At 41.6% G+C, this 27,871-nt stretch overlaps 1 protein-coding gene across 5 annotated transcripts in view; it reads right to left on the bottom strand.

The window, feature by feature from the left end:
* EZR (ezrin) overlaps positions 1 to 27,871 on the bottom strand; it is a 53,974-nt gene that overhangs the window by 4,344 nt on the left and 21,759 nt on the right. For all 5 annotated transcript variants that reach the window (XM_048487961.1, XM_048487944.1, XM_048487970.1 and 2 more), the window contains exons 3-10: positions 26,514 to 26,597; positions 15,930 to 16,025; positions 13,450 to 13,724; positions 12,042 to 12,125; positions 11,418 to 11,564; positions 4,769 to 4,865; positions 2,229 to 2,392; positions 617 to 747 (exon numbers count right to left, since the gene is read on the bottom strand). In XM_048487961.1, coding sequence (XP_048343918.1) covers positions 617 to 747; positions 2,229 to 2,392; positions 4,769 to 4,865; positions 11,418 to 11,564; positions 12,042 to 12,125; positions 13,450 to 13,724; positions 15,930 to 16,025; positions 26,514 to 26,597 — 1,078 coding nt within the window. The remainder of the gene's footprint in view (positions 1 to 616; positions 748 to 2,228; positions 2,393 to 4,768; positions 4,866 to 11,417; positions 11,565 to 12,041; positions 12,126 to 13,449; positions 13,725 to 15,929; positions 16,026 to 26,513; positions 26,598 to 27,871) is intronic.

The following is a 27,871-nucleotide window of genomic DNA, read 5'->3' as shown; positions in this document are numbered from 1 at the left end:
TGCTGCGTGTTGTCCCTTTAAATTCTATTTCTTTCTGCTTTTTTTCTGGCCTGACAGGAGCTGGTTTCTCCTTGTTTTGCCCAGTGGCTTATTCAAGACTTGTAATCTGTTTATTTTTCTCTAATTTATACTTCCATGTGAACATCACAAGTGATCTTATCTGGGAACCAGTAGTCTAGGGACACCAGTTTTCTTGAGGTTATTGTTCTTCCAACAATAGCATTAAGAAGACTAGTGTCCCTAACCAACTGGTTTTCGGATAAGATCAACTGTGATCTTCACATGGAAGTACAAGTTGGAGAAAAATAAACAGAGATTACAAGTCTCAAATAAGCCATGGGCGAAGCAAGGAGAAACCAGTTCCTGTCAGGACAGAAAATAAGAAGAAATAGAATTTAAAGAGACAACACATAGCGTACTTAAATTTTTGTTCAAGGCTTATATTTACGCTGACAGTAGTATAAAAGTGTATAATTTACTTTGGTAACTCTATTATATGAATAAACATCGCTTTGATGAATAATTGACTGTTGAAATGCATGATATGGTTGGATGTCCAAGCGTAAGAAAGTGAATATGTTACAGTGGGGCCCAGTGGCATAAGCTCAAGTTGTACCTTGTTCTGCTTTCTGTGTCTTCCGTTCATATTCTTGCAGTCTCACTATCAGCTCTTCTTTCTCCTTTAACATCTGCTCTTTTTCCTTTTCAATTGTCTCTCTCTTCTTCTTTTCATTTTCTAATTGTTGCCTTTTAGGATGTAACATTTTAAATCCAAGTTAGACATTTGTTTACTCTGCTTAAAACCATGACTGGGCTGGAGAGGGAAGAAAAGGTTCTGGAACAGTAGTAGCGTTCAAGCACTACACAACACCCAACTGTTACTGAAGCAGAAGGATCCTGGAAACATGGCAGCAGAGGCGGAGCTACCAGGGGGCTGGAGTGCGTGTGTTGCACTGGGTGTGCGCCGGGAGTGGGGGGGGGGGGGCGCAAAAAAATCCAGGTTAGTGTGTGGGGTTTTTGTATTTTTTAGTGTTTTTTTTCAGTTTTTGGGCTTCAGGGGGTGAGGTTCTTAGGCTAGAAGCACCAAAATGTCAGGGATTTTTTGGGAGACTCTCCTAATAATACCACCCAAGTTAGGCGAGGTTTGATTCAGGGGGTCCAGTTACAGACTCCCAAAGGGGGTGCCCCCATAATTTCCAATGGGAGCTAATAGGAGATGGGTGCTACACCTTTCAGGGTCCATAACTTTAGATTCCCTGAACCAAACTTCACCAAACCTGGGTGGTATCATCAAGAGAGTCTCCTAAAGATACCTTGAAATTTTGGTGCTGCTAGCTTTACAATTGCACCCCTGACAGCAGGCACCCCCCAAATTTCCCCAGATTCTCCTTTTATTTATTTATTTCATTTTTAAACCGCCCTCCCCCGAAGGGCTCAGGGCGGTGTACATCAACATAATAATACAAATATAAAACAATCTATAACAACTTTAAATTAATAGAATTTAAACAGTTTAAAATTTACAATTTACAGATGGCGACTTATCCCAACCCCATTCCCGCCCACGGGAGACCAAGATGGTATGGGGGTCAGATGGTCATCCCGGCTGGCCAACCCTTCGGCATGGAATTAAAGGGAGACTCTAAGGTCCCCAGTTTAAACATTGAAAGTGATACTGTTTCAGGGTGGGGGATAATCACCCCAAAACAGCATCACTTTCAATGTTGTTTTAACTAGGGACCCCAGATTCTCCCTTTAAATCCATGCTGAATACAGATGAGCCACTGGTGAGCACCCTTTGGGTTCGATCAGTCAACCAATTACAAATCTATCTAACAGTAGCACTGTCTAGCCCACATTTTACTAGCTTGCTTGCAAGAATATCACGGGGGACCTTGTCAAAGGCCTTACTGAAATCAAGGGATGCTATATCCTCAGCATTCTTTTCATTTATGAAACTTATCACTCTATCAAATAAAGAGATAAGATTAGTTTGGCAGGACTGGTTTTTGAGAAAACCATTTGACTTTAGTGATCATACTATTCCCTTCTAAGTGCTTACTGACTGTTTGTTTAATGATCTGCTCTAGAATCTTTCCTGATTTTGATGTCAGACTGAGTGGTCCTTAACTGTTTTGATCCTCTTTTTTCCCCTTTTTGGAAGATGGGGAAAACATTACTCTTCCTCCAGTCTTCTGGGACTTCTCCTATTCTCCTTTCACCCTCACCTTTCCAGTTGTTTCTGGTGCTTCTCTTCACGGGCTTGAGCTTTCATCTGCTGGACCTCAATGGTGTCAGGCTTTCTGCGACGCATGTACAACTCATGGTTTCCCATGCACAGCTGCAAGATCCTCTTGTTAATTCTCAGACGAGGAGCATAAAACACAAAATCCTAGCAGGAAAAAAAACTGGTCAAAATGCAAGATACACCTGGCCCTTTCTTACTTGCCAATTTTTGTAGACATCTCTCAGTTCTAAGTGAAAATCCAGGTAGTAATATGATACCAATAACGTATACATTTAGTTAGATATTTATTGTTTTCCTGAAAGTATTCCAACAACTCACATTTGTTAATATCTATATCTGATTTTTCTGCAACTGCTGTTAACACCACTTCCTCTAATTTATTCTCTGAAATGATTGAGGATGATAGAATGTGTATAAGTAAAGGTACGGAAGGGTACTGAAGCTTAATATTTTACAAGTGCCAGGATTATGCACCATGGTTCAGACATGAGTGATCCTGTTGAATCATGCACTCCTTCTTTTCTGTGCATATGGCCAGCTAGTGAGTTGTTGTCTGGTTTTTAAGCAAACCCAAGTTTATAATTATATTCAAACATGCACTTTGCCTTCAGATCAGGACTCCAAACTAGTCTTTGTAGTTTGGTTTAAAAGGAAATCCCAATTTGCAATTTCGTGGCGTGGATGCAGAGACAAACCAGGGCTTGCCACAAAAGCAAAGGTAACTAACTAGCAACACATGAAGGGAGTTACGTGAGTGTGAGAATCCCAGATTCATTCACATAACAACGGTCCCCCCCACCCCCCATGACTAACCATTAGGTGTAAGTCATGCCTGAGTGTGCAATTTCAGGGATACAAGTAAAGCAGCATATGATTTTGATGGTGAAGAGGTAACAAAGAAAAGGCAGAGATGTATCCTCCTACTCTGCCAATGCTGTTTTAATAAATATTTAAAGCATTATGTACCAATGTACAAATGACTATTGTTTTCCTTTCAAGCCATGTGCTACACGGCCAACATTTAAAAGGGAAGAAAATTATTTTTAAGTAGCAGCATTGCTTTAGTTCATCCACCCATGCAGAAGGGCACAAAAAGCAACCCCTCGCCATACTTGTAGCTGATCTGTTCAAAAATGCACTATCTAGTAATGCTGCTTCCAATTATTAAAAATACTGACTAAATCAGTTATTCTAAATTTTTTGCCTGTGGATGTAAAGTGGTGCCTCTTCATTCTGAAACTTTTCACACTGGAACATAGGAAATTGAACTGATATTCACTCTCATTACAAGGTGAGACTCAGACTCATACCCAACCCATTAGATCACACTGCCTCTTCTAACAGTGTTAAGTATTCATTAGATTTGTAACAAGTTAATTATTCAAATCAATATAGGTTGCTTTTTAAGCAAAGGAGTATTTATCTTTTATGCAGATAATAGAAGAGAGAATGGCTTGCTAAAGCCAGTGAATTATTATAAAGTGTCATATTCAAGAGGGACAAAAAATGAAAACACTGTCTGCTTTGAAATTTCTGGAAGTTGGCTGTAATGCAGAGTCCTGTAAAGCATACAGCCTGCTATCCTGCAGAGCTGCCAACAGTAAGACAGACCTATTCACTACACAGGGCCACACCAGAAATTTTAAAGCAATTTAAACAAGGAGACATGTATGAAGGATCAATGCAAACTAAGTCACTTGCTGTAACTGTCAGTTAAGTTATTGCTTTTTTAAAATGTGCATTCCACCTTGCCCAGGATGGCGGGTGGCGAAGATATACTCAAGTATTCTGCATGCAGCATAACTTGCAAGAGCACGAGATTCCCAAATTGATTAATATGGCATGGGTTGCTTATTTGTAGAAGATGGTAAAAGAACATTCTGGACTTTGTTGGTTCACAGTCTAACATATGCCTCTCATGGGAATAAAGGCTATTTATTGTATCATCTGACTCTGGGAAATACTCAGAATGGTTTGGTGGGACAGTTTTGCTAACCAGCACTGCCTCCAATCCATGGCAGCTGAACCCCAATTCCTATGTACAGGAACCTCCCAAGTGCACTCTTCCACAACAATCCCCTCTCTGACATATACAGATGGCTGCCAGCAGCACAGAACAAATAGCTATGACTTTGCCTGGCAACACTGTTCAAAAAATGTAAAGTTAGAGAAGTTTGACGAACACAAAGAACAGCATCAGTAATCAAAGCAATTTACAAACACAAATTATGTGAAGCTGCTGCCCTGTGATATAAGTTATTTAAATGTCTTGGAGGAAATGTTTCCTTCCCATACAGAAGACAAATACATTTTCATGAAGAGGTGTCTGCTTATAATATGCCATTTTATCTCACGGTTTCCTTTAATGATTTTCAATAACACTATCCTCAACAGCCTGTGTGCAGAAATAAGTTCTCCTTTACAAGGGCTAAGACACATACAATTCAGCAGAGTTTTACCGTAGTAATGAATATATTAAGCATTTCTGCTAAATTCAAAAAGGTCAGCAGTTATACTTACTGGTGCTTTCTTGTCAATAGGTTTTATAACAAACTTCTTATCATTGAAAGAAATATTTCTGATCTCACTCCAAGGGAAGCCAATCTTAGGGGTCAATCTGAAAACAGAATTATTATTACTATTGTTGTAATGATATAGCACTATATATAACACAGGTGCCTATATACTCTGTGATTACTGAAATGCTTTGGAAAGATGGTGCTAAATCTGAATGGGCAACATAAGATTCTGTAGACAAATTCACCAGTTAAATATTTGGGAAACTGGTTAATAAGATATGGATAAAACACTGGATCTTAACCACTGCACTGTAATTTTATCACCAAAGATCTGGAGAAACGGTCTGTATTACAGCAAAAGGTCATTTATAAAGATTAATTTACTTCCTGAAATTGGTGGGCTGATAAACAACCCAGTAGCTGTAAATAATTTAGGGGTGAATGGCAGGAAATATTTCTCTCTTTTTAATTGCATGGACTGTTGCCTACAATAACCTTTCCTGCCTTATATAGATCATCACATGCAAGTGGTGTGACCTTTCTGGATTTCTTCAGGAATTATGAAGTATGCACACTCATTCTATGAACCAGAGCAACATGAAAGAAAGTAAACTGGACATCCTTTTAAGACTTCTACTAAATAGAAAGGATAGTAAAAATGTAACACAACTAAGCAGGGAATCCAGTAACTGAGATCTGTAAAAATATAACTCTGGGATTGTTTAATGGATTGCTCAGGCCCATTCCAGCCCAGTTTCAGGCCTGATTATTAGTCTGAAACAGCCTTGGTTGTCCTGGTAGATGATGAACAGGAGAGCATGATCCTGTTGATTCTCCTGGTCCTCTTAGCAGCTTTTGATACCATAGATCATGATATCCTTCTGGACTGCTTTTTGGTGTTGGGACTAGGAGGCCCTGATCTGCAGTGGTTCAAGTACTACTTGAAACACAGGATTCTGACTGATGCTGCAGGATTCCTGCTCTGCCTCCAGCCCTTAGGGACTTTGCAAGATTCCATATTGTCGCCCATGCTTTTCAACAGCCAAATGCAGCATAAATGTGGTTGAAGTAAGTAAATATTACATCTAGGTCTCTCTCCATATACAATTAAAAGATGGCTGGTATCACAGTGTTAGGGTTCTCTTGGAAGACGAGGAAGATAATTTCATTATAAGATCTCATAGATGTGGAGAATATTTTTCATATTTAGAATTAAGAAACTTCAACACAACTAATCACATTTTGTTCCAGTAATGAGTTTAGTCATTCAGTGAATGTTTTTATTACGAAAACTGTAAGTTAAGAAGTCTATCGCAAGCTGATATGCCTCTGTGTCAACTGAATGGACAAGAATTTATAGAGCTAATTTATAAGACTTATCAGAGTAGACAATCTGTATGAGAAAAGGTGCTAAAGATATTGGTAAGGAAATTCATTTATTTAGTACCAATGGGTTGGATCCTATTAATCTCTTCTGCTAATGCAATGGAAGAACCTCATGTGTTAGAGGAAGTTGCCATTAGCAGAGCAGATCTGTCTTATTCAGCCTACTGTTCTAAAAAAATTGATTTCTGCATGTTTAAAAGAAAACTGCTTTAAACTATTGCATGACTAATCTTGCACGCTACACTGTCTTCAACAGACTGGAAAGTTTCTCTGTTGGCAATATGGAGGCAGATGTTTTACATCTCTTGGAAATTTAATAAAAGCTATATTTTCAGCATTTGGTCCGAGGAATGCTAAATAGATTTCTAGACATGAGATTCCAATTGATCCACTTTCAAATATTACATTATTTGGAAAATCTTTTTGAAAAGACAGATATGGAAATCATGATAAACTTCTAACAGAAGCTGGTAGCTGAATATTTTTGGGAAGACGATTGACCTATTTCTAAACAGTCTACTGAATTTGGGACATGGCACTACCTAACATCACTTATTAATGTGCAAATGGAGAAATAATCCATTTCCTGAAAGATAGGCAATCTTGACTCATTTGGAGTTACCAATTAACTGATGATACTAGCAATAAAGTCCATTGTGTGAAAAAATAACAAAAGGCTCTAGAAAATTAATCCTCCAGGGTAAGAGTCATGGATGAGGCATATCAATGGCGCCTGGCACAAACACTGCAATTGTGTGTGTGTGTCCTCTGCCCCCCACCGTAATATCCCAGCATTGCCAAGGAGAGGCAGCAGAGTGCCTGTGAAGATGGGTTACTGTTGTGTGAAACAATACAATGGGCTATGGACACAATACAATGGGCTATGGAAGTAAGAACCAACAAGTGGGGACTCGAGAGGACAGTACCCCCACCTATTTTCTTCTGTTCTTCCCCTTCTTCTCTACCTCTCACCTGCAAACCCTTTTCTTAATCTTCTCTATTTTTGTCATGGAACCCTGACTCTCTTTCTGACCCTATCCCAGCTATTTTTAACTTTCTGCCCTGCTACCCCAATTCTCTTTCTGTTACCTTCACTCAGCTTTCTCTGTTTGACTACTTAGTCCTGCTCTCTTCCTACCCCAATTCTCTATGTTTCTGCCATCCTACCCCAGCTTTCGTTCTCTCTTTCTGGACACCTACCCTGGCTCTCTCTTTCTCTCTCCCCCCCCCTCTTCTTGATAGGTTACCTGGAGTGCTCTGGGTGGGCATGGGGAGGCTTCTCCTCCCACAGCTCTGTCCTGTCTGACTCAGCTGGTTCTGGCTGTGGCGAGGACTTACCTTCCCTCCAAACAGCCTGGACAAGGTAGCCTGGCTGCTGGCACTAGGCTCTCTGCTGATTTGAGTGTTGGCTCAGGCAACGGATAGGACAGCCCTGCAAGTGCCCCCAAAGCTTTAAGAAGTGTTACCAGCTGAACGAGGAGTCTGGGAGTTGCAGTTCTGTCAGCCCCTTTGTACATGAAAAATGGTACCCTCTGGACTACATCTCCCAGAGTCCTTCACTTTTTCTGGTTCATTATCAGGAACATGCTGCTCAATTATATAAGAAAATCTATGCCCATTTTCAACTGTTTCATACCTTTTGCTTTAGTGTCTTCTGCCTAAGTTAGTAGGCACTATATCACCTTGATTCTGATGATGTTAATTACTCATGATACTACACTTCAGTAACATGTCAATATGTCTTAAAAATGTATCTACAATATTCTTTTGCTAATGTATCATTAATATTAAGTTGTTGGACTTAATTACAATAATTATCTAAATCTTACTTTTCCATTGCAACATGTTTACTAATCATGCCTTTACTAAGCATTACAGAAACGCCATTTTCTAGACTATGTGTAATTTCATGTATCATTTATGGTGTGAATAAGTTAAATACAAATTCACCTCCATTTAATGACCAATTTATCAAAATGAAAAATATAGCACCTATTTATCTTTATGTATTCTATGCATTCAAAGATATTTCTGAAATAATCATGGACTTACATGTTTTATTTAAAAGTATCATTGGGAGGGGGAGAAGAGAAATCAAGCTAACCTCATTGCTGATATAAAAAAGGTAATTTACTAAATTATAGCTGTAATCTGGTAATTGTAATCTTCCCCATCGTGAAATACTACCTTAATAATTAAATGTGGGAGGGCAAGAATTTGTTTTCATTATGAAAAGAAGAGGCACAAATATGTTTATGTTAAACACTGGGTTACCGCAGGAGTGGTTTGCCCTGTTCTTTTCTCTCAATACATTTCTGCTCCAGTTCCTTAAAGGAACTGAAGCATAACTGTGTGGAGACAGGAGAAATTCGCCAGCTACTTCATATTACCAGTACAAACTAATAATGAAATATACCAATATTTAGTCTCTTGGTTCTTAATAGAAACAATTCCCTTAATTTTTCTGCGAAGGCCAAGACTCCCTTTTGTGGGCATTTTATGTAGCTTGCAAGACCTGTTTGTGTGACTGTGGCTGAACAAAAAGACTCATCATTCAAGCAGCTTTAAGCAGTTTCACTCATGCAATACCTAGAGCGTCACTCCTTGTTTTCTAGGCAGTGGAGAATGTTACCGTCACAGAAAGGCCTCAGTCTCCTACTTTGCAGTTTCAACAGGAACCTCAATGCAATCCCTATTCCAGGCAATACCAGGAATTAGCCTACCTCCTCCTTGAGATCACTTGTATGTGCCACTCTCCTGCTTGTGTGACTACATGGCTTATAGCTTGCACTGGATGCAAATGACAAAGTCACGCATCTTCCTTATATCTCCTCAGCTCCTGATCCTGAGCTTCCTTTCTGATACTCGGCAAATGTTCATGTGTACAGGAAAAGTTTTACCATTTGTTCTCATGACATTTCTTCTCTTTTGCTTTCAGATCTTCATATCATTTCCTAATCTCTTTATCATAATTAATACCTTTTAGTTTCCTCCCAAAAAGACAGATTGCAAATCCATGCACAAAGGATGCAGCCTATTTATGTTCCAGATTAACACCAATTTTGCCAGCTAGAAACTGGAACATAGTAAAGCAATTTGAACCTTTCTCCCAAATTAACAGTGGAATCTAAACTGGGGGTGAGGAGGGCTAAGGTGGCTGGGGATAGCGTGTCCTGGGGGCGTGGTGCCGCCTCCAAAGGGATCTTGGGCAGTGTGGAAAGGATGGTAATTCCTAAACAGGCTTACAGCACGCAAACTGCAGACCAGAAGGGTGGCATTCACATGCTGGCTCCACCCACAGGAATGCCCAAGCCCCTCCATACCAGCATCCACTTGGGCACCAGCATAGTTCTGTGACAGCACTCACTTCTGGGTTTACCTGCTGCAAAGCTGTGGAGTGGCTGGACCATAGGTGTCAAACTCATGGCCCTCCAGATGTCATGGACTACAGTTCCCATGGAGTTCCCAGTTCCATACAGTTCCCAGTTCCCATGATGGGAACTGTAGTCCATAACATCTGGAGGGCCGTGAGTTTGACACCTGTGGGCTAGACAGTGACATGTTCATTCCCTCCACTGGTGTGGGTGCCCCTTACGCTGGTGGGGGTGGGGCAAATGCGTTAGCATGGCCCTCTACCACTCCCATAAGCCATTAGACCTCTCCCATCTATATTGGGCTGCCAGTGCCAAAAAATTTAAACAGGGGGCCAGGGGGACTTTTTCCAGGAGAAAAAAACTAGAAAATATGTGAACAGCATTTTATCAATTGTACTATTTAGCGTATATAAAGAGTATACGTTTCTTAGAATGAAATCTTATAAGAATTTATTCCAGTCTAAGAGCATTGATTTAATAGGCTTTAACTGGATTAACTTTTCAAGTGGTGGGACTGTTTCTACATACAAATCTGCAAATATGCCCAACACTTAGGAGAGCTGCGAACTGCTGCACCCTAGCCTGCCTTTGCAGGTGTATCTTAGTTTTTGTCATCTAAGAGGTAGAAAAAAACAGAAGTTGAAAACCAGTTTTATACTAAATCAAGGAAAATTATTTGAACAGAAATTGTTTTGCACAGTTACAATAACACTAGCAACACCTGGATTTCAAGTTAAACTTTAAGCGAAAACTGAACTATCCAGCACTGTATCACTATATACTCATAGCATATTTATGGCCAAATTCGTTACTTGTACACTAATATATCTTTAAAAACATATTATGTATGTCTATAGAGTATACACAGGCATCATTACCTATTTCAGGTTTTATATAAAATTTTCGTATTGCACACTGAATGGGTTAAACTTTGCCCTGCAATATTTCTTTTTGCCTCAAAATTCCCCTTTCTTTTCTTTTGGAACATATTTAAAAATGGAACATTGAGAAGTCCTCAGAACAAAACATTTTTCCTTCAAAGGTTCCCTTATTCCCTCCTTCACATTACTATCAATGATGTAAGTTCCTTATGTTTACCAGACTTAACATTATGTATACTAATTCTAATTCCCTAAAGAGAGCTAAATAGGATAGGAAGTTTGTCATGCTGCACTTTAGCATCATCCCAGGCAGAATAGGCATAGGGTAGAGATATACCGTATAAGAAGGGTCCTGTTCTGCAGGATCTTTTGGCTCTGACTCCCACTCCTGGTCCTCTATAGCCTCAGACCTCCCCTCTTTGCCACATTTACCAGAGATCATTAATATTACTTTTATGTAATGTTTTGGCACTGAAAATGGACTTCATGTCCTCTGGAGTTTCTCCCAGACCCAATGTTACCTTATCTTTGCCAATGCATGCAGATCCTTTCCTTTGCCTGTCTACCATTCCAAAGTATTATGCTAGTAAATGAGCTTAAGTGCAAAATCCAGTCATAGGTTGAAGAAAGGCAAATACATTATTTTGGTGCAACTATATCCCACCACAACATTCAGTGATATTTTGAAAGCCAAGGTGATATTTTTGAAAGCCAACACCACATGCATTCAGTGATATTTTGAAAGCCAAGGTGATCTGCACCAATAAGACTGCTACAGAAATACCTATAGAGAGTTCTTTGGCACTAGGACAGGGGTGGCCAACCTATGGTGCTCCCAATGTTCATAGACTACAATTCCCATCAGCCCCTGCCACCATGGCCAATTGGCCATGCTGGCAGGGGCTGATGGAAATTGTAATCCATGAACATTGGGAGCACCATAGGTTGGCCACCCCTACACTAGGGTCTACTCCTCAAATTGTCAAAGGAACAATAAAAACCAACTTACTTGTCATCCTTCTCATAAATGTTTAGTCCAAGGGCATCTACCCCCAGCCAAAGTTCTGTCCCTTTTTTGTTCTTGATTTCAAAATAGTTGATTCCATACATCTCTAAGTCCTGGGCAATCTTCAGGTATTCTAGCATGGCATTCTCTCTGATTGACAGAAATCACACACAAAAATGTTACCAAACCTTCTAAGATTGGCCCAAAGGCCACTAAGAATATTGATGCTCACTGAAATAGAGGAAAGGTCCTCATAAAAGGTGTTCAGACACTTCATTTTACAGCAAATAGTAGATGTTTATTTGCTGGGCAAAATGTTTCCTTGTACTATTGAGATATCTCAGCAACTTCAGTCATAATCCCGTTGAGCCTCATTGTATGCACATTACTGAGATGTATGCGTTCATTGAGTTTATGTTCCATGCTCAAACACAAACACACATTCTGCAAGAGCTCTGAACTGTTCTTACTAGTTTATTTTCTCAGAAGTGGGGCCCAGTTATAAGGGAAGCTGCAAATTTCTGGCTTCTTAAGGGTCTTGGAAATGCTATTTTTTAAAAAAAACTGAACACAATACAAACCACTTAAGGATACTAAACAGTCAGGCATTTCAGAGTCATCACTCACTTGAGCATTCCCCCATGTTCAGCATGCCAGACCTGGATCCGGTCTTCCCACTGTTCTCTAGAGAGTTTGTGCTGGTCCATTACTCTAACAGAGAGTAAAGAAACACTGTGAGATTTGTAATTCCTATAGGGAACCTCATTAGCAATATATAAAGGCCTGTGTTCTCACACTCTGCATAATAAAAAAGCACCATCATTTTATTAGCAAAACTTAAAACAAACAGCAAATTGCCTATAAGACTTTTACATTTACAAGTTATTATCAGGAAAAAAAAGATGAACTAAAGCTCTGAAAATTATCCGGCCCTTCCCACTGACCTGGCATGACAACATGATTCTTTAGGAACATCAAGGGTACAGATGTATGGCCCCATGAATTCTGCATCAAAAACCTCTTGACTCTACACACTACCCCCAAGTTGGCAAGTGGCAAGTATTAGGCAGTTCTACACAGTAATCAAGGCTTGCAAAATACTGTCTATGAAGGTTGCACATCTCATGGTGACATGTGGGATTTTTATTTAATGTTGATTAACTGCAGGGAGTGGTGAGAGAACACCAGGATGATTAACTTTTCTAAGAAAGGGTTATGGAAGGTCTCTCCTGTACAAAGGTGGCGGAGCAGGAAGCAGCTTTCCTCCTACACAAGATTTTCAGAAGTATGGTAGTCACCAGTTTTAGTACAAGCCAGTTGATCTAGATTTTGGTCTGTGTGGAACAGGGAATGCCTCCCACTCAACACTACTAAAATAACTTTGACATTAAAATTAAAATACTGAATTCCAGTTCAAAATATGAATTCATATATATTGAATTCAAGGTTTAGATGCCTCATGACTACCAAACTAAAAAAGAACACTTCTGCTTTTAAGTCTTCAGGCATCATGCTTTCTAAAAGGCTGTTCATGATTATTTCAGAGCTGTTGGTAAATCAGAATTAGGTTGAACAGAAACAGAAATCAGCCAACCAAGGGAGACTTGACAGTTACCCCCCCCCCCCCCACACACAAAGAAGACCGGCATTGTTTTCATAAAACAAATCATGATTTTCCACAGTATTCATTTGCTAGTTAACATGTTAATTGCTGGGAACTCATCAGTGAAGAAATATCTACGATACTGTAAGAATAGTCCCTTTATTTCCTATTTCAAACTGTTCGAAGAATTACAACTAGGTTGTTACTTTTCTGTTCCAATTAGGCTGGGTATATTTGAAGGACATGTATGCACACCCAAAACAAAGCAAGTTAATTGTAGCACAGTAGGGTTTCTAAACTGATCATCTGTACTGAACAAGTTGCAGATCCTGGTTTTTAAGGGGTTTCCCACCCTATTTTGTGTTTTATTCTGTGGAAAGAGCTTGGAATTCCAGAATGCCAGGTCCCCCTCGATTCAGCAGAAAGCCTCACCGTTGGGGGATCATCCGCTCAGAACTGAGGTATCCAGGCTTGTGCATTTCCTTATTGTAGTCTCCAAATTTGGCTTGCACAGCATAAGACCCAAGGAGGACTGCAGTTTCAGGTGGGCAATAGATCTCATCACTCAGGATTCCCTCCTTGACCTGTAGGAAAAACAGCTTTTGCGTGATGTCCTGGATTAGCTCCTCAGACACATCCTCAGGGAAGAACTTGGCACGGAATTTAAACTGCAGGGGATTCTCTTTCCTGACATCTTGAGCAGAGACCTAATAGGAAGATGGCAAGGGGTGGGGGGAGGAGGAAAGCAACAACAGTGACCAGTTTGCTAAGCACAACAGTATCAATTTTACAAAACCATTAAATATCTTTTAAAAAATCTTACACAGGCTCATTTCAGAAATTCTGACTAAGGCCCTTCTCTATTCTGAAAGACACGTTTCCATATTTCACTAGATACATTTGAAAATCAAAGACTCCATTTAGGCATGGAAGGGATCTGTCCAGGGAACATAAGTTTCAGACAACCAGCTATCACTGCTTACTTTACTTTTTAACATGTTTTCATAAAACTGGAAGCGACCATAAGGCAACAAGTTATGGAGAGAGCGACACTAAAAGGCTTTCATGTTATTTTCCAGCATAGCATTAACTGTAACAGTGGCTCATACACCTTCAGAACATGGAGTACTTCAGCTATAATTCATCTATGAGAACAATCTATTCTATGCAGCCTGGCAACTAGTCAAATAAAGCCTTTAAAAAAATTAAGCTGGGTACACTGAGAGATTCCACTAACTGAAATAAGAACAATAGCTAGGTATTTTCCAGCAGGCAGAGACATGCTAGGACTAAACTGTGTACAAACAGTTAAGACTGTTAGTATCAGTGAACAGAAATTAAGAGTCTGTTTAGTTTGCCAGGCCACAAGTCATCGGACTGGTACAAATTGTCACTTGTATCCTTTTTAAAAATGACACCGCATACCAAGTGGGTAAGTCAATCTCTCTTAATAGATCAAATGCTTGACATTGCTAGATTCCCATCACTGGCTAAACACAATTCAATATATGCTATGTTTTTAATAGTGCCTTATCCTCCATGCCTGACTATCTTCTTGAGAATGCTAAACATACAGCAATTTGGGTATCAAGGGAACCCAAAAATTTATCATGTTTTTAAAATTCTGCCTGTGATGTTTTGCCATGTAAATACTGTATGTGTTTTATTTGGTTTAATGTGGAGTTTTAAACATACATTACTACGATATAAAATGTAGGCTTAACAGAGTAAGAAAGGGGGAGGGGCAGCTGGATGGGTAATTGAAATGTGTTATGATTGGATGGTATCTGTGGGGCAGAGTTACTGGTTGGTTCAGAGAGGCTTCATGGGAGTGTGTGAAAGAAAGTGGGTGAAGAGTGAAGTGTTGTAAGAAACATTTGTGTTATATGTGAAAGTTATTAGCCTAGGTGGCAAGTGAGAACATGAGCTTGTGTGGCTAGGTCTATTTAAGGAACCTGAAACCATTACCCTTATTAACCATACAGCATATATTTTTTGCATACAAATAAATTCTATTCATATTTCAGAAAAACAACTCTTAATTCTAGACTAATGGATCTCCTTTTACCTCAGCCACCCCCACATGCTGACCATTCGGTCATTCTACCATATATAACTAAGCCAACCTGTTATTTGGGTCCTACTGAGAATTCTAAGGAGAGAGCCTTGGGTGGCAGTGAAAATAAGGAAGGCAAGGAGGCAGCATAACAGGTCCCTTCAGAACACTCCAGCGAGGTGACTTTACTTATAAAGAGGTCACATAGAACAAAGGAAAAAAATTACAATGCCTCTCCTTTAAGTAACCCTGGATTGCATCACTTGTTTCCTCACAGGGTGGTCCTGAGGTAACAGGTGATGATGAATCCAAGGTCACAAAATGAGCTCTACAGAATGCAAGGATCTCAACTTGGGTCTTCCTGGTTCCAATCTGGTACTAATTACTGCATGGTATCTTATGTCTAGGTCGCTGATCAACAACTGTGGCAACTTCTTTCTCTGCCAGTGCCCAATCCTTAAGATTCTAGAACAGGGGTAGGGAACCTGCGGCTCTCCAGATGTTCAGGAACTACAATTCCCATCAGCCTCTGTCAGCATGGCCAATTGGCCATGCTGGTAGGGGCTGATGGGAATTGTAGTTCCTGAACATCTGGAGAGCCGCAGGTTCCCTACCCCTGTTCTAGAATAAACTACAGCCCCTCCCCAATTGACATTAGGCCAAGGATAAGATGGCTGAGTAAGATTTAGGCTATGCTGTTTTCTATGTTTTCAGCTGATCTATACAGAAAACACAAACCTTTACATTAGTACTCCTGTTTACAAACCTTTAAGTTGGCTCTTGAACTAAAATGCTTACAAAGCACAGATAATTCTTCAAAAATCTGATAATGTATCAACTGTTAACTCTCATTTACCTTTTTGTCAAGCTTCAGCCAGGTTGGAAAGCCTTTATTATCAACATACTGAAGACCAAAGTACCACACTTCACGCAAGCCTATAGTCTTGACCACCTGAAAGAAAAGAAGGGAAGAGTTCAGAGTTGGTTAAATCATCTACTAGTCCAAGCTTCCTGCTACAGCTGACTACCAAATAATTGCTTGACCAAATATATTCACTTATACTGTATGAACTCAAAAACATGCTGGCCTTCTTGCAGCCAACTCTGGACATCAAAGAATTCCAGGTCCATTCCAGTGTGGAAGAAACAAAGGACAAAGGGAAGAAAGTTGAAAGTGCATGGTTTAGGCATTTAAAAAAAAGAAGATCTGAGCGGCGGAGCAAATGATAGATTGATCCTCTGTTCGACTCATTATCAAAGGAGAATACTTTTCTCACAAAAGGGGACAATGTTACAGCAGGTATTTACAACTACCGTATATACTCGACCCGCATATTGGTCGAGGCACCTAATTTTACCACAGAAAACTGGGAAAACTTATTGACTCGCATGTAAGTCGAGGGTGGGAAATGCAGCAGCTACTGGTAAATTTCAAAAATAAAAATAGATACCAATAGAATAACATTAATTGAGGCATCATTAGGTTAAATGTTTTTGAATATTTATTTAAAAGGAAAACAGCAAACTAGCTCTGTAAGCCCTGATTCTCCCTTTAAATCCACTCAGAAGGGGGGGATTTAAAAGGAGAACCTGGGGAAAATTTGAGGGTGCCTGTCAGGGGAGGAATGTTTATGTTAGCAGTACCAACATTTCAGAGTATCTTTAGGAGACCCTCCTGATGATACCACCCAGGTTTGGTGAAGTTTGGTTCAGGGGGTCCAAAGTTATGGACCCTCAAAAGGGTCCTACTAAGTTATGGACCCTACAAAAGGGTCCTACTAAGCTTCCATTGGAAACAATGGGGGATGGGAGCACCCACTTTGGGGATCCATAACTTTGGACCCCCAAAACCAAACATCACCAAACCTGGTTGGTATCAGCAAGAGATTATCCTGATGATACCACCCAAGTTTAGTGAAGTTTGGTTCAAGGGGTCCAACGTTATGGACCCTCAAAATGTAGCCCCATCTACTATTAGCTCCCATTGGAAACAATGGGGGATGGGGGCACCCCATTTGGGGGTCCAAACTTCACCAAACTTCACCAAACTTCACCAAACCTGGCTGGTATCATCAGGAGTGTCACCTGATGATACCCTGAAATGTTGGTGCCGCTAGTCTAAAAACTGCACCCCCTGGCAGCCACCAAAGCAAAAACCCTAAATATTTTTTTAAATACACCACACTCGCGTATAAGTCGAGGGGGCTTTTTCAGCACAAAAAATGTGCTGAAAAAATCAACTTATATGCGAGTAATAAAAAGCAGTCCTCTCAAAGTGACCTCTACTTAGCCTCTTCAATAAAAGCAATAGCTTGGCTAGAGGCCTATCAGCAGCAAAAAGTGACACAATACCTAAATATAAAGGTGTCAATATGAAATCCAAATATTTTCTGTAGCACAAACCTTTTTAAAGAGAGACACAGGAAGAGACCCTAAAAGGTCCCAAGAGAAGCAAATATCTAGAACCACAAGTTCTGCAACAGACTCAGATATGTTTTACAGATGTATTTGAGTTCCTTAAACTGGCTTAACAGCATGGAATCTAAGGCCCTTTCTGCACGGGGCCAAAAACAGCGGCCCAGGGACGGAAAAACACCAGTCCCTGGGCAGCCGTTCGCACAGGCAGTGCTGCTGCAATGCAGCAGCGCCATCCTGTGCGGCCCCGAGTGGCGTGAAGGCGCCGCTTTCCACCTCCCTTCCCAAGGGAAGTTTTTGGAAAGCGGCGCCTTCCCATCGGCTTGGTGCGGTTCACCGCTTTCCCGTCCGCCCCACTCACCTCGTCCTCCAGCGTTGGTCTGGAGGGCTGCTGAGACCCGCCCACGCTGCCCTCCGACCCCTGGGCAGCATGGGCGGGTCCCTGAAGCCTCCAGACCAATGCTGGAGGACGAGGTGTGTGGGGGGGATGCAGAAGAGGAGACTCGTGTGGATCCATAATTCCTGCCGGTGGAGGAGCACCCTTTCTGCTTTGCGGAAAGGGCCTAAGTTAACTTATGTTCTGCATGACTAAGTTTAAATCAATAGTGCTTGAACACTATTAGGGGATCTTTTTTGCTAAATTGGGCTGACTGGTTCTTTCCAAATCTCTTTTTTTTTCCCATAAAAGACAACCATTGCTTTAGAAACATCGGTTGAAATGACAGAATAATCTTAGTCACATAACAGGTATAGGTCAACTTCCTCCGAAACTGACTCCTTTTATAGAATCTGTTCAAACCAATAACTTCTCCCATACAATACCTATATCCTTGACAAACACTGACTATGCCGGAACCATGACTTATTCAGGTCCTCTGCCTCACTCCATCTTTATTGTAATTTCTTGTTCCCATTTGTTCCACATATTTGCCTCATCTATAGCTCGGCTACAAGATGAAGTGGCTTTAATGATGGTCATCTCCCTTTCCATGCTTGCTTAGGGAAGACTTGCTGTGAATGTGAACAAATATGAATAAAAACAAAATTATATATACCCCCATTTTTGTATATACGTGCTGAATTCCTGTGAAAGTGAAGTTGGCTAATGATATTCAGCCTGATGTAACCAAATTATCCATTTCTTCATATTACCATTCAGTAGCCCTGACCTGGATGGCCCACGCTAGCCTGATCTCATCAGGTCTCAGAAGCTAAGCAGGGTAGTCATCAAGCTGGCTGCAACTTGACAGCCCTTTCCACATGCACTATCCAGTGATTGGTAAGATTGTTCTTTCGAATGGTGATGGTTTCAGTTGTCATGATAAAGCATCATATTGATTTAAAGATGAAATAACAAAGCACCAAAGTCATGACAGCACTTCAGTTTATCATGTAGCCGAGTTTCAGGACTAGCAAAGTAGGAATGATGGCTTAAAGACTGCTTATATATCCCAGAGAGCCAGCTAGATGCAGTGGTTAAGGTGGTTCAAATCCCTACTCCTACCATGGAAGTCTGTTGGGTGACTCTGGGCCAGTCACACACTCTCAGCCCTGACCCTGGGTAGTTCTTGTTGGGAGACCTCTGAAGAATACCAGGGTGTTAGGGAGGGAGGCAATGGCAAATCACTTTTAAACTCCTCTTGTCTTGAAAACCCTATCCAGCTGCCGTATATCAGCTATGACTTAATGGCTGCCCCTCCCCCATCCCAGCTTTCAGAGAGCCAGCATGGTGTAGTGGTTAAGAGTGGTGGACTCTAATCTGGAGAACCAGGTTTGATTCCCCGTTCGTCGACATGAAATCTGTTGGGTGACCTTGGGCCAGTCAGTTCTTTCAGAACTCTCTCAGCCCATGTAGTTACCGACAATGTCAAACCACCTCCGAAAGTCTCTTGCCTTGAAAATCCTACAAGGTCATCATGTCAGCTGTGACTTGATGGCACTTTCCACCAACACCATCAATCAGCGCTCATCAATTAGAAAAAAGAACTACCAGTAATGTTATCCTTCTCCCTTTCAACCCACACTGGCAATCCTGTAAAGGCCATTAAAAAGTTAGATATCAATTGAAGGCTTTTGTCAAGTGCAGGATTCCAAGGCACATGTGAAAAATAAAAAAGTAACAACTATGAAAAATTCCTGAATGTAAAGTAAAACAATCTATAGTTTCAGCAAATACAAGTACAAAAACCTTTGTTGGTATATAAAAGGGGATCCAAAAGAGTACAGGAATGTAAAATTGCACTGTGGGAACCGTATTTAACAGTTAAAATGGTGTTATATAATCTTGACAAATCCTCACTGCTTGCGGCAGAAACTTGGCAACTAAATCTATTATATCACTATCCTGAGAAGTCATACAGAAGGCTACCTTATTCGCACTTGCTTGCCACTCCCTATTAACAATGGATTAATAAGCTTGGATTGAATTACGTGATAAAAGCGGCAGTGTAGAAGGACATGCATAACTGATCCCACATACTTCTGGCAACAGGGCATAATCTAGCTAAGAGTGGTATACAATCTATACTGAAGGGGGGGGGGATGGAATGAACAGGGTTCTCAGAACTTTTTCTCAGATCCTCTGAGCAATAAAGATAATTATGTTCCAAATCTTCATATTGTTTATGGGACATGAAAAGTTATTATCTAGTTAACTGTGTGAGGATGACCACAACATTGTTTTTAAATATCCGAAAGCTTGTACTACATTCCTCCCATCTTTTTCCTTTACCTCTTCATACTGCAGTTATGTATGTCAAATACTGAAAAAGTCTTCATCAGAATCCATTTCTGTTGTTTACTGACCACCAGAAAAATAAGCTTGAATGTTTGCTATTAGACAAAATTACTGAGGGCGATTGAGATCAATCTTTGCCAGACCTTGAAATATAACAGTTAGTGCCCAGTCAAGCAGTCTTCGGTCTCACTCTACTGCTCCAAACACCCTTAGGGCAATGTTTGTAGGCCTGCTAGGCCAAGTTTATTGCCAGCAGAAAGCAACTGATGCCAGGCAGAAGCCCTGAAAGAAAGTTAGAATAATACTATTAAACTAGACTACCTTCTCTAGATAAGTAACATTTGCATCTTCATAGTCACATTCTCAGCTTTCTAAAGCAGAGCCTGGAATCTGGCTGAAAACATACAAGTGTGACACCAGAAACACTGTTACTGATGACAAATTCCACACAATACCAGCTCTGGGTTGGGAAATATCTGGAAATTTGGGGGATAGAGCCTGAGGAAGGCAGTGTTTGAAGAGAGTACAGACTTCAATGAGGTAAAATGCCATAAAGTCAATCTCCAAAGTGGCTGTTTTCTCCTGTTTTCTGTTGCCTGGAGATCATTTGTAATAGCAAGATATCTTCTGGAGGCTGGCTACCCTATTCATATAAAGGACAAACCCCACTGACATAACAAGAACAATTTTCCCCCTACCCTCCCACTGTCTCTTTGTGCAGTTCTCACTGTTCTAGAAAGAATCCTTCCTAGGGTCAAAAAGGACTGATAGGAGAGGAAAATCTGCATGCTCTGGTGCAAGGTACTGGCACTGACTGGAATTCATTGTGGGGTTCACTATGGAGAAGAGATTCTTAGAGACACCTCGCTGCTATAAAGGGTTAGAACAGCAGTTCCCAACCTTTTGGGAACGGCAGCTCACAAATCCAAATTATTTTGTACGGTGACCAATCCAGGGCTGGCCTATGTTATTATGGTGCCCTATGACCTTGGAACCCATCTATTCCAGCATTCTGTTTTAAGATGCTTTTGAGAAATCAACTGTCATCACACAATGGGTGCAGCTGCCCCACACCATGAACTCCAAGCAAGAAAGGTTCATCTCCTCCTCTGCCAGCTGGGACAGAGTTGGAGTTTGAGAAGGCATATTGAGAGGATGCTGGATTGAGGAAATGAATGAAGATGGCAGGGAACAGGCTGGCACTAAGGGCACAGGGCAGTACATTTCCCACAGAAGATGGAGGGCAGAGAGGAACACCAGGGGGTGGGCAAGTAGTTGGGCTGCTGAAGGAGCGGCACCAAAATAGAACACATGCCTCCCTCCTATTCTCCAACCCCCCACCCCGCTTCTTTCAGCTACTACTATGCATTTAATGGTTGCCAGACAGCTTCCCCCTCCCTGTTATTGTCCCAAAGAAGGAGATGAGAATATGCAAAGCTGGCAAGGAGGAAGAAAGAATGAAAGGGATGTAAAGGGCAGGAGCAGCCACTGGGGAGGGTTAGCTTGTGACCTACTTCCAGAGGCTTTGTGACCCATTTTTGGGTCCCTACCTACAGGTTGGGAAGCACTGGGTTAGATCACCAAGAGGGAACTTTTAGCTAATAACTCTTCCAGTTGAACAACTGCATTTGAGTCCAAAAGTACCTTCAAGACAAACAAGATCTTTGAGATATCTGATGAAGAGTGCTTTGACTGTTGGAAGCTCATGCACTGAAAATCTTGTTGTTCTCGAAACTAGCTGTTCTCCTGCAGACCAATATAGCTCCCCTCTGAAACTCTTTTAAGCTGTTATTTTTTTAAAAAAAACCCACCAATTTTCTCCCCACTTTGATAGCTATTTAAACCTCTATTACTAAATTTCAAATATAGGTCCCCACCACTGTGGTATCATAACCCATAAAACAGTTTCAACTTTCATTGGTGGAGACAGACATTCTTACAATTATACTAATGGTATCAGTCCAATTTGAAGGCCCCATGTATGGTTAACTGCATACAGCAACTTCTTATGGGTGTGGACCTACCAATTGTGTCTTGCTGAGGAAACAAAAGGTAAAGAAAGCTGCAAATGTGCAAACACCCACATCTGTATACAATAACCTTATCAAGAGGACAATTTTCTCTGTCTGTCTCACCATCTTGCAATAATGTTCAGGAAACATTTATGCTCTATCTTAAGTCTTCCATATTCTTTCTAAAACCACGAACACCACAAAAATCCCTGAAGAACATTCTGAAGTAACCAGGTAGGATAATGGAGGCTATCTATTCACTAGTTTTGCGATGTCATTTCTGCTAAGCAAGAAAAACAAAACTAGAACCTGCTTCCAAATTATACAGAACAAACATATTAACACCCTTCGGGATGTAGACCATTAGGTCATTATCACTTCCTTTTATTACAGGGTATTTTCTTCTCTCTGTTTGATAATCCCACAGCAGCGACAGGTGTTAAGTAATTTAAGTATGATTAATACATACTTCTACAATTACTCCTGTTGATTTAACATAGCAGAACCTGTACTTGAACCCTAGCAATAATTCATTAGCAGCCAGTTAATCTAGCAACATATTTATTAACTAAGTACTCTGTTAAATTACAAGGCCAGTGGGGGTAGGGAGAAACATCAACCCACAAAAGTGATGTTTCAGATGTCTAAGGAAACACCACACAACTTGACACAGGAGGATTTCTACATATTTTACAAAAGTGACAGTCCTTTACTCCAAAACAGAGCATTACTACAGAACATTATATGTGGTCCTCACTTCTAAAACACTACAGGCCTGTTTTGCTTGCACCCCTAGATCTTTTGGTCTTCAGATGCTTTAGGGGCAGGGAAATCGATCCAGTCCAATTTGAAAGAAAGCAAGTTTCCTGGGAGCTTTCAAGGGAAAGTTGCCAGATTGTCTGAATGTGCTTGACAAACAAGGACGTAGGTAAGGGTTTTTTTCCCCCTCGGGTTCAATCCTGAAGCTCAGCCCCCGCCCCGGTTTGTGGGGTTTTTTTGCATTTTTAAGTGTTCTTTCGATTTCTGGCCTGCAGGGAGTGCAATTTTTAAGCTAGCAGCACCAAAATTTCAAGGATTTGTTGGGAAACTCTCCTGATGATACCACCCAGGTTTGGTGAGGTTTGGTCCATGGAGTCCAAAGTTATGGACTCCCAAAGGGGGTGCCCCATCCTCCATTGTTTCCAATGGGAGCTAATAGGAGATGGGGGCTACATGTTTGAGGGTCCATAACTTTGGCCGCCGTGAACCAAACTTCTCTAAACTTGGGTGATATCACCAGGAGAACCTCCCACTGATACCACCCAGGTTTTGTGAAGTTTGGTCTAGGGGGTCCAAAGCTATGGACTCCCAAACGGGGTGCCCCATCCCCCATTGTTTCCAATGGGAGCTAATAGGAGATGGGGGCTACACCTTTGAAGGTCCATAACTTTGGACCCCATGAACCAAACTTTACCAAACCTGGGTGGTATCATCAGGAGGGTCTCCTAAAGATACCCTGAAAGTTTGATGCTGCTAGCTCAGGGGCCATGCTAGCTCAGGGGCCAATTGGCCATGCTGGTAGGCTGATGGGAATTGTAGTCCATGAACATCTGGAGAGCCGCAGGTTGCAGACCCCTGTGCTAGCTTAACAATTGCACCCCTGAAAGCAGGCACCCCCCAAATTTCCCCAGATTCTCCTTTTAAATCCACCCACTTCGGCATGGATTTAAAGGGAGAATCTGAGGTCCCCAGTTTAAACATTGAAAGTGATGCTGTTTAACGGTGGGGGATAATCCACCCAAAAACAGGATCACTTTCAATGTTGTTTTAACTGGGGACCCCAGATTCTCCCTTGATGGTGGATTTAAAGGAGAATCTGGGCTCCCTAGTTTAAACACCATTAAAAGTGATGCTGTTTGGGGGTGGATTCCATCATCACAGAAGTCGCCCATGGCTCCATTTTCCCTAGCTACACCTCTGCCCGGAGGAGAGGACAGAAGGGACTGCCGGCTGGGAACCCAGTCGGGGGGGGGGGGGCGGAGGGGCAGGGGAGTCTGCCGTCCCTGGCCTTAGAGAACTGATTTTATAAGTACTGAGGTCGGGGTGGGGCTTGGGGAGGCGTGGCCATGCCCCCCGGGGCGGGTGATGGGATGGCCCCACACCGAACCTCCCCATAAAAAATCTATACCTACGTCCCTGCTGACAAACACCAATCATCAATCCTACCAGAGCCCCTCACACACTTTTTTGGACACAATGCAACAAACCCATGTTTGTAGAACAATAGTCAAAGCTCTTCCTTGATGATTCAGCTGTGAGCCCAGAAAAAGCCATTTGAAGGCAAATCAGAGACAAGATTGCCACCTACTCTAATTCAGTCACCTAACCATCAGTCCACCATTTGGTCAGTCAGAAAGGCTCAGCTCTTGGACTATCTATATTTCCCAGGACTATTAAAGCACTGATTTTTTAGGTAACAGCATTAGTTCCCAAGTACTCCCTGAAGAGATCTGAGATAGAAAAGAGTATATATTATAAACGTTATCTCTAGCCCTCCAATTTCATCATGGATTCTGTTGTTAGGTCATCCTACAGTGCTGAAATCACAGGATTGACCCCTCCCCTACTTCTCTTGCAATCACTAGATGCTTGAAATCACTCATCCCTCACCAAGACAGAGTAATATTTATCTCATAAGTTGCTTCCCTGCCCTAGAATTCACACTCCATATCTTCCTCTCTGCTCCTGCCTCTCCTATGCCACTGATCTGCATTACAGCCATTCATTTCTTCCCAGTGGAGAGATTCTAATTATTCAGCTACTGGTTCGCCCCCTCCTGGCCCCGCCCCACCCCGCCGCCACCCACTTACCTGGCTGCTGAGCCCCACCTTTCAATGTTGGGCTGGGGGGAGGTGAGGGAAGGCAGCGACTGCGGCTCAGCCTGTGTGCCGCCACTGGGGAGGGCCCTTTCTCGGCCTAGGAAGGCCACTGAAGGTCTGCTGGAGTTTGCCCAGGACTCCCTGTGGCTGTCTTAACCCTAGAAGGCCACTGCCACATGGTCTGCTGGTGGCTGCAGCCCTGCTGGAGATTGCCCAGGCCTCCCAACCGCTGCCCTAGCCTGGGAAGGCCACTTGGGTGGTCTTCCTTGGCTAGGGCAGTGGCTGGGAAGCCTGGCGACCTCCAGTAGGACTGCAACCGCTTAAGGCCTCTGAGGGTGGCCAGCCAGCCCCCCCAGTGCTTCCTGGCTGCCCCCATATCCCCCCCCCCGGGGAAGTCTCCTCACCAACCCAGGAGATCAGGGGGAAGGAGAGCTGAGCCAGAGATCTCCTCCCCGCCCTGGGATCCAAGGCGCTAAAAATCCCCATCACTCCCTCTCCCAGGATAGGGGGAGTGAGGGGACTTTTAACAACTGGTTCGGCCGAACTGGGCCGAATCCCACCTCTGTTTCTTCCTCATAGCATCGTAGCCTATCCACGGACTCTTGCTCTTTTCATTTCAAAATCTCCTGTCTTTAGGTTGATTTTCTTTGCATTAGCCTTGTGGAAGAACACCATCTGTTGTCAAAGTGACTTTAATTAGTTATTTAGCTTAAAATACAACTTAACACTAGGACTGTACACAGGAAAGACTGCTGTTGAATTGCCAAATGTGAATTGCTGTTGTATTGTTTTCATTGAATAGTTCAGTTTTGCTGTCTTCTGCTGCTGTCTTGCTTGCCCCTTTTCTATTTTACCTCTTGGATGGGGCAATAAAGTTACTTTCTAGTTAAGCATTGGTCTCCCTTCCATCTTTTCCTCCCTATGAGATGTTTTGTATCAAGCTGGGAATTATGCATAAGCAAGACTTAAAGATTCCTTTTCATACGCAGGACTTACGTTGTACTTCTTCATGCATAGAGGATTCTTCATGTGACAGACCTGACACAGGAACTGATTTGGTTTAACAAGGTCCACAAAGTACAGCTTTGCCATATCCCTATACTGATGGAATTTTGATCTGATAGAATGACTTGACAGGACAAAACAATGTATGCCAGAAACAATGCATGTAATGTGAATGTTATTCAGAAGTTAAAGGCCTTTACTCTACCCTAAATATTTTAGGCACCCACAGAATAATTTTTCTTTCATGGATACTTATTTATTATTATTATTGTTATTGACCTGTGTGAATGTAGCTCTTCAAGAAGCTACTCAAAAACCAGTTTTCTTTAAAAAAAATAATAAAACAACTCTTTGAGTAATTTGCGGAAAAGTACTGTAGTTTTATAGAAAGTACCGCACTCATTCATACTAACCTGGTCAAACAACTGCTTGCCTGTAGTATTAGGCTGGATGGCAAATTCCAGCTCTGCATCCATAGTGGTAACGCGAACGTTCACCTAAAAGTGAGATAGGAAAGTGACAAATGAGGGCCACAAATCCAAGAATTACACAACCGAATGTAGTTTGAACACATATTGGAGTTCTATAGTTTGGGAATAAAATCTACACTTTTTCAAAATACACTGCAATGTTTAAACATATTAATGACCTTTGCAATGTTTAAGAAACATGATCACAGCACTTCTTTCAAGACCCCAGTTGTTTAGATTCATTACCCACAGCTTTGTTTACAAAAGGCAATAAACCAAACATTATCCAGAGTGCTTTACAAGAGGTGCAATTTATTGTTGCACTCGACTGAGCTTTGTGTTATTTTGCATTTTTAATTCTGCAGCACATTTTTATACTGAGTCAGGACTGTTATATGTGTGGACCATGACATCTTAATTAACATCCTCTTGGAATTAGAACAAGGAATGATCATATTAAGGGGAAGGCTTTAAAACACAACATAGACCCTCCCCCCTGGTTTCATTAAGAGCAGGAGTTATTCTGGGATTTTAAGCAGGCAAAAGGACACAGATTCTTCCTCCAAGCCAATTGACATTAATCCAATAAACATGCAACACTATCTTGCCTCTTTCTGCTTTCAGTAGAGCTCCAATGAGCTCAGAGTTGACAACTGAAGTCTATTTGAATAGCCAATTCCGTACAAGCAATTTAATTTATTTCAGATATATAGAATACATTTCTCACGGAAACAGAATGTGAGAAACAGAAATGCTCAGGGAAGTATTTTTATAAGGGGATTAGAATTGCAATATAATCACATTATCAGAGAAACACAGAATTGGAAAGGACCTCTATGAAACAGTCCAGAAGGTCCTTTATAAGAGAACTAGCAATAAAGCCCATTTAAAAATGAAATATAATGGACTCTATAGGGGGAGGGGAAGGGAGGCAGGAGAGGGATGTCTCCCCCGTTTTTTAAGCCCTATGCAATGTGGGAAACAAGGAAGGGGCCCAGATCCTAGCTGAGCCCTACAAGGAGAACTGGGCTGTTTCCCAAGCTCTGCATAGCTTGGGAAACAGGGATGGTAGGTGGGGTGGCAATCCTTTGTGCTTCCCCCCCCCACCTCACCTCCCAAGGCCTGCAGGTCTCGGGAAGGGAGGTGGGGGGGGGTTGGAATGTGAGGGACACACTTCCAACCAATGGGAGTCCTGCAAACCCATTGGGGGTTCATTGTTGGACATTCCAAACCCTTAGCAAATTATGTATAGGGACAGTACTTGACCGTGATGATTATTGGATGGATGGACCATCTTGGTT

This window comes from Sphaerodactylus townsendi, linkage group LG01 (assembly GCF_021028975.2).
Source record: "Sphaerodactylus townsendi isolate TG3544 linkage group LG01, MPM_Stown_v2.3, whole genome shotgun sequence".
NCBI lineage: Eukaryota > Metazoa > Chordata > Lepidosauria > Squamata > Sphaerodactylidae > Sphaerodactylus > Sphaerodactylus townsendi.
This window is presented reverse-complemented; position numbering and strand designations above follow the sequence as displayed.